The sequence below is a fragment of the Pristis pectinata genome, chromosome 10 (assembly GCF_009764475.1).
Source record: "Pristis pectinata isolate sPriPec2 chromosome 10, sPriPec2.1.pri, whole genome shotgun sequence".
Classification (NCBI taxonomy): Eukaryota; Metazoa; Chordata; class Chondrichthyes; order Rhinopristiformes; family Pristidae; genus Pristis; species Pristis pectinata.
Window position 1 is genome coordinate 96,252,871 of NC_067414.1, and position 16,191 is coordinate 96,269,061.

The 16,191-nt window shown below is 41.0% G+C and overlaps 1 protein-coding gene across 1 annotated transcript in view; it reads right to left on the reverse strand.

Annotated features, from left to right (window-relative positions):
- LOC127575539 (serine/threonine-protein kinase MRCK alpha-like) overlaps nucleotides 1-16,191 on the reverse strand; it is a 367,516-nt gene that overhangs the window by 136,588 nt on the left and 214,737 nt on the right. The window contains 1 exon segment of the mRNA XM_052025471.1: nucleotides 2,076-2,169. Within this exon segment, the coding sequence (XP_051881431.1) occupies nucleotides 2,076-2,169 (94 nt within the window).

Here is a 16,191-nt window from a genome sequence, read left to right on the forward strand (position 1 = left end):
GCTGTTTTCAGAGAGTTCCAGAATTTTTACCCAGCGATGAAGAAAGGCTGATTATAAATTTCCAGGTCAGGAAGGCTTGTGACAAGCAGGGAATCTTGAAAGCTGTGGTTTTCTTGAAGGAGCCTTGTTAACTTACATGACCAAATTCAATAGTATACTGTATAAAACAATTCAGCTTCATCACTTCCAACATAAAAGGCATAGAAAATATCAACTGCTGTCTCTGTGGCTTGAAAGAAAAGTACCTATACTTAAGTCCAGAAGTCAATGTGAAATTTGCTAGTATACCCTTGCCTAAGTCCCCTCAACTGAGGTACTGAGAATGAGGATAATCCAGTTGCAACAAGCACTCTAAGCAGAATTAACTCAGCCGAAAGTGAGCAAAAGCATCCTTAAACCAGCTAAAACATGCAACTTTGTGCCATGGGAAATAATGTGTGGGAATTAAAAGGCACACGTAGTTTAGTACATAAACTATATTTTTCCTCAGCTAAGGAAACCTGACCACCATGGGTTAACTGCAGAAGTTGACCCCCATGAAAGGAATACTTGCATGGATACAGGAACTGTGGAAAGCGTTCCAATTTATCCAATGAGATGACACCAAATATTTACATACAGAACTTGTTTTCAATGAAATATCAGAAAAATATGCTGAAAGCTTCACTGAGAATTTAGTAAGTGAACAATTATATAAATGGTGTGCAGCAGTTGTACACTGTGCTGGCAAGATATAGCTTGTGGATCCAACAGTGGCACGGCAGTGTAATTGTCTATGCATATGCACATACAAGAGTAAATATACACCTATAGCTAATGATGTATATAGTAAGCATTCATGCAGGGTGCGCCTCAGGAGTGTAGGACCAACAAACCATAATGTGTCTTGTAGGTTTTATATGGTATCATGCAAAATTTATGTGTTCACCTGTATGTCTGAATAGGTTATACCCCGTCAAGTCTGGATAAGTGTGGTATTTAATCTTGGTAAAGGTGATAGATGAGTAGTGAAGTATCAAAACATGGTAAAGGGGTGAGCAAACAAGGAGTTTATTCATGGCAGAGGCTGGGTGAATGAGGTTTTAATGATGGTATAGGGCTGGGAGGTATCTCATCCCAGTAAAGGAATGGGTGGTGAGGTATTTATTCAAAGTGTCAGGTATTTAAAACCTGATAATCCTGGTAAAAGTCAGGGTAAGTTCTGTATTTAATCATGAGGGTGTACGTTGACTGTGGAAGTTGTATATTTCTGCCCTATGTTTGGTTTGTGGTGCAGGTGAAGTGCAGCATGGTCCCCAGTGCTCAAACTGGTGGACAGAGCGTGAGACACACATACGTGCTGCCTGCCTGGGTTACCTGATCCTTGCTGAGTAGAGTAATCGTTCGCTGAAATAAAAAGGAACGTGACATGAGCACATCACAGAAATAAGAACAGATGTGGGAGGTCACTTGGCTCAACTTACTAAATGTAGCTCTCTTGTTGCCATGAAAGTTTATTTAAAATCTACAACAACTTTTAATCTATTACTCAGATACAAATAATTGTTTGACTGCAGATCCTTTACAAAATTAACACACTGAGTGCACCATAACAAACAAGATCAGTTTAAAACAATACCCAGTCAGGTATTTGGAATAAGAGGCACTTTATTCTGACAATATCCAGCTGGCTGACTTTTTGAACTGGTGCTTCGTAGAACAATTTTACTCCCTGGATGTTTTAGTGAAGTATGTTTGGTACTAATATAAATTGAGCAGGATTTTGTTTTTATTGCCTCACTTAATCAACAAGGCTCAAGTTATATGGACCCATTTGAGGACTGCTTTGACACCTGGGTCTCCACAGCACAAATCAAAGTCCCAAGGACACTTGATTTGGGAAACAGCACATTGTGGCATTGAGGTGGAATGGAAAAGGGGGGAAGTTAGGACTAATACATGTCACAAGAAGAGCCTCAATCTGAATCTGGACACACAATTTAGAAATAATAATGATGCAACATATCCCATTTACATTTTGACTAAATATAATTGCAGTACAATCTATTTAAAAATAAAAGTTACTCCTAACTTACTGTCCCATCTTCCATGAGCTTGAGACAGGAGCCAAAGTCTGCTAGTCGGATGTGCCCATTTACATCCAGAAGAATGTTGTCTGGTTTGATGTCCCTGCATAAAGAGAAGAACAGCTTTTGAAACGCCACAACACTGACCATTAGTGTACAAGTGGAACTACTTTAAAAAATTTCAGATTGTTAACTGAATTTAAATTCCACATTTGCCAAGGAGGGATTTGAATTCATGCCTCTAGTCATCCAGATCTTATTTTATAAAAAGTCACTGACGTGAAACGTTCTCTCTCTTTCTCTCAACACAGATGCTGCCTGACCTGCTGTGTATTTCAGCATTTTGTTTTTATTTACTCAATGTTACTAGTCCAGTAACTTAACAACTGCAACACCACCATACACCAAGCAGCTCCTTGAGATATTTTTCCACATTAATGATATATTTACAAGGCATTACTGTACTATTACCCATTCATAAATGCCTCACCCTACAAAGGAAAAAAGGAAGATTCCTCAATCCTTCAGTAAAGATCCACCTTGAGGTCTGACCTGTTTCCCTCTTTAATCTGACAAACTTGGAGCTACTATCTATGTTCTTTCATGTCACAGCTGGGGCTTTGCTAAGCTCAACTAATTCACTAGCCTTCTTGTCCACGAACATGGTATCCCTCTATCTCATCTGTATGATCTTCCCTGAAGAGAGTGAGGACGAGGGTGAGAGTGAGAATCCAAAAGGTATGGACTGCTGATTTGGAGGCATTTGTTCAAATCAGTGGAAACAATTAATTTCAATATGATTGGAATTTAAATGCTTGCTCTGCAATCATGATCAAAGTACAGTATTGGCTTAAGAACACATATCTTTTGAAGGAGGAATTCTACTGTCATAACCCAGTCTGACCAATATGTAACCACTGTCTCTGAAATGGTCACTAAGATTCAGGACAATAATGCTGCCGTTGCCAGCAACTTACACAATGCCATGAATGAATAAAGTATGAAGGGTGAAATACTGTACATGAGCAAACACGCAGGTGTGATTGTGATAAACTACATGAGACATTGTGAGAGAGCGAGTGTGCCTGTGGTAAACATGTGAGATAAATGATGGAATTCAAGTCTACTTGCCTGTGAAATCCAGACTCTGGAACAGTTCATTACACTTTGAAATACAGACTACATCAGTTTTATAAAGAACTTTTCATTTCAGTTTGACAGCGTTTACACTGCAGAGATGGTAAGCATTTCCAGGAAACCTAACTTTTGCTGTCTTCATGTACTGGATAAAGCTGCTAATGGCATAGGAGAGTCACTGGCAAGATGAAATTAGTCAGTGTTTCTACAGCCCTCCACACAAAGGACTATCTACCACGTAACCATGCCGACAAAGAAAGTGAAGGCAATGTTTTTTAGATGAGCAGGGCGCTATAGGAGACAAAGTCAACGAGCACTTTCAGGAGGGTTTGGAAGGTGGATTGAACGGCAGAGTGCCTTAGTTGCTTGAACAGCAGTTTGGTTTAGAGAGGGACTTAGTGGGGAGGGTCATGGTGACAAATAAAAACATTTGATCCCAGAGCAAGATGAACAATTGGTTTCCCAGGAGAGGAAGACAAAAGTATGTGCCACAGAAAAGGAGGCTATCAGGCTTGGCTGTAGCAATGACATAGAAAAGAAGGACAAGGACATTGAGTTCTATATGCTGGGCCAGCAAAATATCAGAAAAATTAGAAAACAGTTGAAAATTAGAACCAGACTACTCAGGGTGAAGTCAGGAAGCAATTCTTCACAAAATAGCTGAGAATCTCAAAATCTTGAGGTGGAAAGTATCCATATATTGACACTGGATATTACTGAAAATTTCAAAGCAGAGATTGATATTGCTCATGGGATATGGAAACAAGGCAAGTAGACGTAGATGGAAATGGCATGGTGGAACAGGTCCAAAGACCTGTTGGTGGACTGCTTTTCCTCTGTTTCTATGTTCACAGGCACAACATATGGTGTGTGGGACAATACATGCTATAAAGGAATAGTGTGTGAAGGCTGTAAACAGGAATGTTCAAAAGCATAATGAGCCAGGAGTCAATGATTGAATTGATGAACTGATAGATCCAGGCTTTTAACAGCCCAAGGTATAAACAGGCAATCTACCAGAAGTGAAGGAATGCAATTATAGTAATAGACCCATGCATTTGTAGGATCAGCTCAGGAATGAGATAGCACCGGATTTAGCCTCAAACACAGACTAATGAAGAGGCCAGGAGAGGGCTGAAAAAAAGATTGTTGATACTTTATTGGTGGCAATCCAAAGGAGACTTAAAAACACAACAAGAATTTGGAATCAAAAACAAAAGCCAGTTAGTGAGGTTAGAAGCAGACCTTAATTGCTTGAAGGCACGAGGGGCTGAATAGCCCAGTCCTGCTTCTAGTTTTTATGATAATGTGCAGCTGAAACAACCAGATGGCTGAGAGGCCATAGCAGTTTCTCCAGCTTCCTCCCACTGCCAGGTTAATCACCATATCACTAGCAATATTGACCAACTTCTCTCCCACTGCTGGACTCAGTTAATTTCCGAAAGTCCATTTTTCCCTTGAGGCCATGATTTTAAAAAATGCTCAATTATCAAAAGCGAGCCGATATTTCAACGAAAACCAAGTTAAAGATACAATTTTATTGCTTTTTTTTTGTAGGAAGGCCTTTAAAGTTGAGAATATTAAAGACAAATTATATTTGATTTGATTTTCTTCCTGATTATGTAACAGGCAAAGACAGCAACTGAAATATCAAAGTTGGATCCATGGATGTGGGGACAGGAGACCTTTACAGGTACCACCATGAGAAGAAGCTACTCTTATATGCAATGCGAGTTCAAGGAGGTCACTGATGCCGAACAAGAAAAGCTACTATTAAATCAAAGCAAGAGGCTTCCAATGTTGTTAATACAAGCTGTAAGCTTGAGGGCTGGGAAAACTTCAAAATTCAGCAGAGGACCACCAATAAATTGATAAAGAAAGTGAATGGAGAATACGAGGGTAATCTAGCAAGAAGCATAAAAACAAACTATAGAAGATACAGAAAAAGGAAAAAGATCAATAAGGTATGTCCCTTACAGACTGAGACAAGAGAAATTATATTGGGGAACAAGGAAGTGACAAAAATAAACGTATTTTGTGTGTGTATTCACCTAAAACCTCTTGGATTTAGTAGAAAAATGGTTGAGACTACACAAGAAGCCGGAAGAAATAAACAGAAAGAGGAAGCTATGGAGATGGGGACACACTGATTGTCATTTTCCAAAATTCCATAAGCTGTAGAATACCCTCCACAGATCACAAGGTAGCAAATGATGCCCCACTAATGAAGAAAGGAGGGAAAGAGAAAATGGGGGCACTAAACAACAGTCTGATATCAGTGGTGGGGGAAAAGATTAGAATCTATCATTAAGGAGTAGCAAGGCACTTGGAAAATAGTAATAAGATTGGCAGAGCCATGGATTTATGACAAATCTGTTAGAGCAAGCGATTAGGAAAGCATGCAGGACAGTAGCCTTTATTTCATGTGAACTTGAATACAAGAATAAAGACATCCTACTCGAATTATACAGAGCCCTGAAGAGATCATACCAGGCCTGCAAATAAATAGGAGACATAAGAGACTGTGGATACTGGGATCTGGGGCAAAGAACGAACTGCTGGAGGAACCCTAGTCCAGATGCAGGGTCTCGACCCAAAATATTGACCATCTCTTTGCCTTCACAGATACTGCCTGACCTGCTGAGTTCCTCTAGCAGTGTTTATTTCTGCAAATATATATAGTCCTGCTAAGACCATATCTGGGATACAGTGTGCAAGCCTGGTATCCCTACTTAACGAATGTAAAGTAAGAGGGAGTGCAATCAAGGTTCACCAGATTTACAGGCAGGGCGTTCCTATGAAGAGAGATTAAGCAGCATAGACTTATACTCTCTCAAGTTTAGAAGAACAAAATGAGATCCCATTTAAATACACCTACTGGGCTTGAGAAGGTATGCAGAGATGATGTTTCCCCTGGCTGGGGTGTCTACAACCGGGAATCAGAGTCTCAAAATATAGTATTGACTATTCATTAGTGAGATGAGAAGAAATTTCTTCACCTAGAGGGCAGTAGAGCTTTGGTGATATCCCAAGGGTTAGCACTCACCAGAAACTCAACTGGACCAACCACATAAGTACCACAACCATAACAGCAGGTCAGAGTCTGGGTATCCTCTTGTGGGTGACTCACCCCCTAACACTATAAAACCTTTCCACCATCTATGAGGTACAAGTCATGAGTAATCTCCACTTCAGGGAATCAAGAAATACGGGTTAAGTGCAGTAAAGTGACATTAAGGGATGAGGTCACACATGATGTTATAGAATGGCCAAACAAGCATGAACATAAGATCACAAAAAAATAGAATCCTGAGTAGGCCACTAAGACCCTCAGGCCTGCCCCGCCATTCAATATCATGGCTGATCTCTTCTTCTGTGCCAGTTTCCCATAACTGTCAATTCCTTGAGCTTTATCTATCTCCACCTTAAATATATCTAATGATCTGGCCTCCACCACCCTTAGGGGCAGAGAATTCCAGAGATTCACTACCCTCTGAGGGAAGAATTTTCTATGTACTTCAGTTTAAAATGACTGGCCCCTTATTTTGCAGCTATGTCCCATTGTTCATGTCCCTTCCACTAGTGGAAACATCTCAGCATCTGCCCTGTCAAGCCCCCTTACAATCTTGTCACAACAACCTTGCAACCAATGTCAGCAAGACCAAGGAATTGATTGTGGACTTCAGAAAGAGGAAGTCGGGAGAACACACACCAGTCCTCATTGAGGAGTCAGCTGTGGAAAGGGTGAGCAGCTTCAAGATCCTGGGCGTCAATATCTCAGAGGATCTATCTTGGGTCTTGATGTATCACTGATGCATCATAAAGATGGCACGCCAGCGGTTCTACTACATTAGGAGTTTGAGAAGATTTGGTACGTCACCAAAGACTCTTGCAAATTTCTACAGATGTGCGGTGGAGAGCATTCTGACTGGTTGCATCACCACCTGGTATGGGGGCTCCAATGCGCAGGATCGCAAGAGGCTGCAGAGAGTTGTAGACTCAGCCAGCTCCATCAAGGGCACAACCCTCCCCACCACTGAGGACATCTTCAAGAGGTGGTGCCTCAAGAAGGGGGCATCCATCATTAAGGACCCTCACCATCCGGGACATGCCCTCATCACGGTACCACTATCGGGGAGGAGGTACAGGAGCCAGAAGACCCACTCTCAACGTTTCAGGAACAGCTTCTTCCCCTCCGCCATCAGATTTCTGAATGATCCATGAACATTACCTCGTTATTCCTCTTTTGCACTATTTATTTATTTTTGTAACTTACAGTAATTTTTATGTTCTGCACTGTACTGCTGCTGCAAAACAACAAATTTCACAACATATGTCAGTGATAATAAACCTGATTCTGATTATATGTTTGAATGTTCCGCCCTCATTCTTCTAAACAAGGAATACAAATCCAAACTGTCTAGTCTCTCTTAGTAGGAAAAATTCCTTTCCTGTTTCTAGTTCTTCTGGTCTAATAGCCACTCTAAATTTGAACCGACACCCCAATGAAAAACTTGGCAAAGCTTAGCTATGATGAAGTAAGGTTGGGTGGGAGGATGTCTGTGTGGAGCATCAACACTTTAAGAAGGCTATAAAGAACAACTATTTCCCTTCAACCATTCGGTTCTTGAACCAACCGGCAAAACCCTAAATCACCACTACAGTTTAGCTACGACCACTCTGATCACTTTGCACTAAAATGGACTTTTTTTTTGTTCTAATTGTATTTTCTTGTAAAAATTAAACATAAATTATACACAATTTATGATTTTCTTGTGAATGCTGCTTATCTGATGCTATGTGCCTGTGATGCTGCTGCAGGTAAGTTTTTCCACTGCACCCGTGTGCACATGTACTTGTGGATATGACAATAAACTCGACTTTGACTTTGGTTGGCCCAAGTAACCTGTGTGCTGTAATTACTCTTTATAAGTTCAAAATAACAGGGAAGTATTTTGAAAGAATGTTTGAAAATATCTTTGCTCATCACTAATTTAGGTTACAAATTTTGGCAAATTACAGTGGATGAATGAAAAAGTTCTGAAGGTTGATTTTAAGAGAAAATGTTCAAGAAGGGTTCATTGACACTTCAATCCACACAACATATTTGACAGGTAATCTCCAAATCAAATTTCAGGTCTTACATTTCCCCATTAGGCTGTTATACAACATCTGGTTAAGACTTAAAACACAGAGGAAAATAATAAAGATTAAACACACGTCATAATTACTTTCATGGGATAAGCAAGAGCTACTTTGACTTTAAAACCTAACAAATGAGAAAGTCCTTAAATAGTAGCGTATTAAATGCTGGCAGCTTGAGCAGTTCAATAAATAGAATTGAGATAAGTCCCTGCAGACTACGTAGTTGTGCTGACATTACAACGCAACATTTGTCATCAATAATGTTATGCATTAACTGACGACAATGAGAAATGTAAGCATTCTGATAACTTTTCCCATGGTTTAAAGTATCAGAATGTTTCTTGGAATTGTATACAAAAGTCTTAGCCTCTTCACATGTATTCTTAAAGGATTCTTTACCATAAGTTACTCTGATTATTGACAGAGGTGACTAATAGCAAGGCCAACAGATGTTGCTTAACCTGCTGAGTTCTTTCAGCAGTTTATTTTTTACTGACCCAGATAGCTTCAGCTGGTGTCATATCAGTTGAACATAATGACTGGGTGAATGTATCTGGCTCGTAGCACATACTGCCCGTAAAGTGGGGTCAGGCTGAAAATGGACAGGAATGTTGAACTGCAATCTGGTTAATTTACCAGCAGCGAACAAACAAAGTGACAGAGGACTACTCAGCTTGGCACGTTTGATAATTTACATTGCCCACTTTTTTTTTGAAAGTTTTTCTCCAGGTTGAGATGAGATTCTCTGCAGATGGAAGGCTTGGAAAGCAGGCACACTGAGGTTTTGAGTGACAGTTAGCAAGGGATTAAACACTAGAAAGAGAACAAATATGGTAATTGTCCCCCTATGCTAAGTTACATTAGTAACTCTAATAGTGGTTCTTTGGAGAATAGCAGTGGCTAAGCTTGCTTCTGATTGACTGAGATAACACATACAATCAACATGCCATTCTTAAAGCACATAATACGGGGCAGATTGTAGCAAGAGGCAATGTCAAATTCAGCAAAAAATGAAAAGTCAGGGAGAACACGAACAAGTGCTTCAGAGCTTTGATGGGAGAATCAAAAGAGTAATGCATCAATTGAATGGAAAAGATCTCTGAAGTCATCCCACCTGACTGTGGAAAGAACTGGCTTTTAGAGTGTGACCTGTTGCTGAATGTTTCTGAGAAAACAGTGGGAAGATTGGAGCTTGGAAGAATGAATGATTTAAGTGTGTGATTGGGTCAGAACAATACTTGACATTCAGAACAACTTGAGCAAAATATAAACTGCTGGAAGAACTTAGCGGGTCAAGCAGCATCTGTGGAAGCAAAGAGATGGTCGATCTTTTTGGTTGAGACCCCACATCAGAACAGTCCTTTGCCTCCACAGATGCTGCTCGACCTGCTGAGCTCTTTCAGCAGTTTTGCTCCAGATTTCAACATACGCAGTCTTTTGTGTCTCCACTCACAATAACTTGGGTTTGAATAAGGATTTACCCATTAATAGTCAACAGGTATCATATTAAAAGGGCAAGAATCAGGTCCCAGAGACTGCAGGTGCTAGAATCTGGAGCAACAAACAATCTGCTGGAGGAACTCAGTAGGTCGAGCAGCTTCTGTGGGGAGGGGGTGGAGGAACTGTTGACGTTTCAGGTCAAACCCCTGCATCAGGTCTGCTGAGTTCCTCCAGCAGGTTGTCTGTTGCTCAAGAGTCAATTCCCCTTGTTTGGAGAAAGAATCTTTGTACTGTTCTGTCTTCTAGCTTTCTTGTCATAAAAAAAGATATCCTTCCATGGTATGAATATTATTACCCTACAGCCAGGGTATTGTACACTGTCATTATTTTGTTGTCTAATTTATATGTGCAAGGCAGTGTGAAGCATGACAACCATCACCTTACAACAGAACTTGCTATGGATTTCAATAATTTATTACCCCTTTGGGGATGTGATATGAATTCTGACTTGCATTACAGCTAGTGACCATGAAATATTCTTCCAATGAGGTTGTCATTTGCCTTGCGTACATGCCCATCATGACCATGACTGAAACAGGCAGCCTGGAAATTGTGCCACCTTATCATACTGCATGCACACAGGGTCATCTGCTAGCCATTTGAAAAATTGAATTAGATGGGCCCAGAGCAGAGTGAGCGCCACAAACTAGGCACCTTACTACCGGAGAATGAAGGAAGAAATGGGGAAAAGCAGATGCAGATTTATCACACCATGTTGTACTGTGACTTAAGAGGCTTGAGATTAAGCCAGTCCAGCTGGGATTTCCTTTCCCAATGTTCTTGCTCTGGAAAATGCTCTGGATCATTTCTGGAATAAAGTCCTACAGTTTCGGGTCAGCCTCATCACTTTATCCATTCTCTGTGCATTAGAGGGGAGATGGTATCAAAGCTGCTTCTAGTCAGTGAATGAAGTCAATATCTTTCCCTAGTCAATCGATGAAGCCACAGTCTCTATTCATAAAACCAAGTTACCATCACTGCATTGGTTTCAAATAACTTCAATTACTTAGTTGGCAAGGCAAAATGGAGGTTCACAATTTCCACCATCACTAGGTGTAATATGTGATCACTAAATCAAAAGCATGATTTAATTGAAGTTTACACATATCGTTAGAATTACAAGGAAAAGAGACATTTAGGAAATTCAGTTGAGAGGCTCAGAAAGACTGAACAGAATGTTTCACAGCTCCCTCTGACAAAGTGGTAACTATCCCCAGGCTAGCATGCAAATACAGTTCACAGCCACACAGCCAATACTGTTCCTCTGGTAAAGACTTTAATCCAGTCCATGAAGACTTCATAGACTGGATTCAAAACTGGCATGGCCATGGTGGTGGGGGAGCGTTATTCTGACTGGAGATCTGTGACCAGTGGTGTTCCGCAAGGATATGTGCTGAGACCTCTGTTGTTTGTGAGAGAGAGAGATATATATATAAAAAATATAAATATAAGAATAAATGATTTGGACTAAAAGGTAAGGTAAGCTGATTAGTAAGTTTGCAGACGATACAAAAATTGGCAGCAAAGTTATGGATAGTGAAGAAAGTTGTTAAAGGATTCAGCAGGATATAGACCATTCAGAAATGCGGGCAGAGAAATGACAGATGAAGTTTAATCGGGACAAGTGTGAGGTGTTGCGCTTTGGGAGGTCAAATGTAAGGGGAAAGTATAAAGTAAATGGCAGGACCATTAACAGCATTGTTGTACAGAGGGGTGTTTGGGTGTATGCACATTGCTCCCTGAAAGTGGCAACACATGTAGGTAGGGTGGTAAAGAAGGCATACAGCATGCTTGCATTCATCAGTCAGGACATTGAGATTAAAAGTCAGAAAGTCATGTTGCAGCTGGATTAAACTTTGATTAGGCCACATTTGGACTGTTGTGTGCAGTTGTTGTGAAGTATGTTCAGGCAGATGAGATTAGTTAGATTGGCATCATGGTTGGCACAGACATAGTGGGCTGAAGGATATGTTTTTGATGCTATTCTATGTTTATGTTCTATGTACTCAGTGTGGACCTGAAATGTTCAGCCTTAAATAGTCAAGCAGAATCCCAGGAGCAGTTACTGCTCAAGCAGTGACTTGATTCGCAATTACGTCAAGTACCTGAAGTAGCTTCCAGGTGTTCTATTGCATATGTTACTGAATTACTAACCTCAAGCACTATATAAATGGGATTGTTCCGAGAACATGCCAGCTCTCAAAACAATCCCATTCCACACTTACTTCCTTGTAAACTATTCTCTCCTGTATATTCCATCAACATCTCTTTGATTCTTCTGCCACCTACCTACATAAGAACATAAGAAATAGGAGCAGGAGTAGGCCATCTGGCCCATCGAGCCTGCTCTGCCATTCAATAAGATCATGGCTGATCTGGTCATGGACTCAGCTTCATCTACCTGTCCTTTTCCCATAACCCTTAATTCCCCTACTATACAAAAATCTATCTGTGTCTTAAATATATTTAATGAGGTAGCCTCTACTGCTTCCCTGGACAGAGAATGCCACAGATTCACTACTCTCTGGGAAAAGCAGTTTCTCTTCATCTGTCCTAAATCTATTTCCTCGAATCTTGAGGCCATGTCCCCTGGTTCTAGCCTCACCCACCAGTGGAAACAACTTTCCTGCCTCTATCCTATCTATCCCTTTCACAATTTTGTAGGTTTCCAATAGATCCCCTTTCATTCTTCTGAATTCCAGCGAGTATAGTCCCAGGTGACTCAGTCTCTCCTCACAGGCTAACCTCCTCATCTCCAGAATCAACCTGGTGAACCTCCTCTGTACCGCCTCCAAAGCCAGTATATCTTTCATCAAGTAAGGAGACCAGAACTGCACGCAGTGCTCCAGGTGTGGCCTCACCAGTACCAAGTACAGTTGCAGCATAACCTCCCTGCTCTTAAATTCAATCCCTCCAGCAATGAAGGCCAACATTCCATTTGACTTCTTGATTGCCTGTGGCACCTGCAAACCAACCTTTTGCAATCCACGCACAAGCACTCCCAAGTCCCTCTGCACAACAGCATGCTGCAATCTTTCACCATTTAAATAATAATCTGATCTTCTATTTTTTCTTCCAAAGTGGATAAGCTCGCATTTACCAACATTTTACTCCATCTGCCAGACCCTTGCCCAGTCACTTAATCTACATCTCTCTGCAGACTCTCCACATCCTCTGCACAATTTGCTTTTCCACTCAATTTAGTGTCATCAGCAAACTTAGATACGCTACACTTGGTCCCCTCTTCCAAATCATTAATATATATACTGTGAACAACTGTGGGCCCAGCACCAACCCCTGCGGCACCCCGCTCACCACTGATTGCCAACCAGAGAAATACCCAATTATCCCAACTCTCTGCCTTCTTTTGGTTAACCAATCCTCTATCCATGCTAATACATTACCCCAACTCCATGCATCCTTATCTTATGGATGTCTTTTATGCAGCATCTTATCAAACACCTTCTAGAAATCCAAGTATACAACATCCACCTGTTCCCCTTCATCCACTGCGCTCATTATATCGTCAAAGAACTCCAGTAAGTTTGTCAAACAGGACCTGCCCTTCCTGAATCTATGCTGTGTTTGCCTGATGGAACCACTTCTATCCAGATGACTCGCTATTTCTTCCTTAATAGTAGCTTCAAGCATTTTCCCATCTACAAACGTTAAGCTAACTGGCCTACAGTTACCTGCCTTTTGCCTACATTCTTGTTTAAACAGCGGCATGACATTCGCTGTCTTTCAATCTGCCGGGACCTGCCCAGAGTCCAATATTTTTGGTACATTATCACAAACGCCTCTACTATAACTTCCACCATTTCTTTCAGTACCCTGGGATTCATCCCATCAGGACCAGGGACTCATCTACCTTTAGGCCCACTCGTTTGCTCATCACTACCTCTTTAGTGACAGCAATTGCATCGAGGTCCTCACCTCCCAACGCATCCATAACATCTCTCTTTGGCATGTTAGACATGTCCTCCACTGTGAAGACCGTCACAAAACAGTTGGTCAAGGCCTCGGCCATTTCCACATTACCTAATATTAATTCCCTCTTCTTATCTTCTAAGAGACCACGTTCACTTTAGCCACCCTTTTCCGCTTTATATAATTATAGAAACTTTCACAATCTGTTTTTATACTTTGTGCTAGCTTACTTTCATAATCTATCTTCCCTTTCCTTATTGCTTGCTTATTGGTTGTTGCTTTTTAAAGTTTTCCCAATCTACCATTTCCCACTACTCTAGGTGATTTTATATGTATGAGCATTTAGCTTGATGCCTTCTTTTATTTCTTAGTTCTCCCCACCCTCATTGCCCTTGCTTTTAACTTTTTTTGAGCACCATGAAAAATCTCTTTGAATGTCTTCCACTGTTCCTCAACTGTCCCACCATATGGCCTGTGTTCCTAGTCTACGCTAGCTAACTCCTCCCTCATCCTGTTGTAGTCTCCCTTGTTTAGGCATAATACACTGGTTTTAGATCGAACTAGTGCACCCCTCCATTTGTTTGAGAAATTCCAAAAGGATCCCTAGCTACAAGATCGTTAAATTTACCTGTCTCATTGCACAGGACCAGATTCAAGATAGCATTTTCTCTTGTAGGTTCACTAACATGCTGTTCAAGAAAGCTACACTAGAGTAATTTACATTAGTCAACTAACCTGCCAACCAGCATAGCTTTGGCATGTGGGAAGAACTTGGAACACATGAGGAAACCCACACTGATACAGGGAGAACATGCAAACTCCACACGTACAGCATCAGAAGTCAGGATCGAACCTGGATCTCTGGAGCTATGAAGAGGCAGGGAAATTATTTCAGGGATGGACCATGTGCTTAAGTACTTTCTAATGATGGCAGTCTTGTTGGTGATGGTGAGGAATTCTTTCTATTTCCTTGTGCCAGATGGCAGCCCAGAAATGTATTTTGTGGTGTGGTGCCTATATATAGTGACACAGCAATGAGAACATAGGACAGTACAACACAGGAACGTGCCTTTCAGCCCAAGATGCCTATGCTGACCATGATGCCAATTGAAACCAATCTTATCTACCTGCATATGGTCTATATCCCTCCGTTCCCTCCTGTTCATTGTGCCACTCGAAGTGCCTCTCAAACACTGCTGTCCTATCTTCTTCCAGTACCCCTAGCAACACATTCCAGCACCTACCACTTGCTTCATAAATCTCCTTTAACCTTTTCCCCTCTCACCTTAAAGCTATCCATCCAATAATGTGGAGAGTAATGAAATCCTGTCATCATTGCTCGTACTCAAAAAGTGACACAAAATATGGAGAAAGTCAAGCAGTTATCAGCAATGGTTCTTTGTTATTGTTCTTTTTTCAGTTCAAAGTTGTTCAGAGCCAGCTCCTCCTCCCCTCTGTGCAGACTGTACATAATGCAACAAAATTCCCTGTAACCACCACAAATTCAAATGCATGCATTTGTGTGCTGGCTTATCTGGAGCAATGTCTTAATGTCTCCATGCTGATGACCATACCCACATACACCTAAAGCATCTGTTAAAAACATGACTTAACTAGGCTGGGCAGTAACACCTTACACTTTGGGGCAGTTAGCTGAGGCAGATATGTAGCCAGCATTCACAGACACAGGGACGAGGAGACAGCTAAAAGAAATTGTGGTGACGACAGCACTTGCTTTTTTAATAAAAGTTAATGCTCAGAGATTCCCAAATATTGTCGTGGAGAGTTCATTCTCAATAATTAATAATGTTGAATTCCTCCCCCACTATAACTTTCTGCTTATTATGTGGATTCCTGTAGATTAAATTTGGTGATGCCAAAGGTAACTGGCTGTCCAACACAGCAGAGGGCGCTCCCTATTTACAGACAAGACAATACCAGACACAGCTAATGGCTGCTCATCGTTTGAGAAGTCACTACACCCTAAACGGCCTCAAATTTCCCTTGTATTCTAACATTCCAGACATACCAAAAATGAACATAGTGTATGAATAATAAGCTGCAACGATTAGGATAAATACCCCTTAATGCACTTTAAGAACACTTAGCAGTAGGGATGTGCAGTTTTGCGGAAATCAAATACATGTGTTTTTTTTAAATTACTGAGCTCAGAAATGGGGATTAGGAGTTCTCTGGGGAATTGCAAGCCCACCTAACATGCTCCCAATCCACAATATACTGCACTGAGGCTTCAACAAGCTGTGGCACTGTGTTATGATATTAGATCTTATCTCTTTGTTCGTCACTGTGGCAATCAAGCTAAAGCTCGGACGATAAAAATAATGTCAAAGCTAATTTTAGCTATAATGCTGGCACAGTTACCATGGAATGTTACATACACTTGTGCATCGGC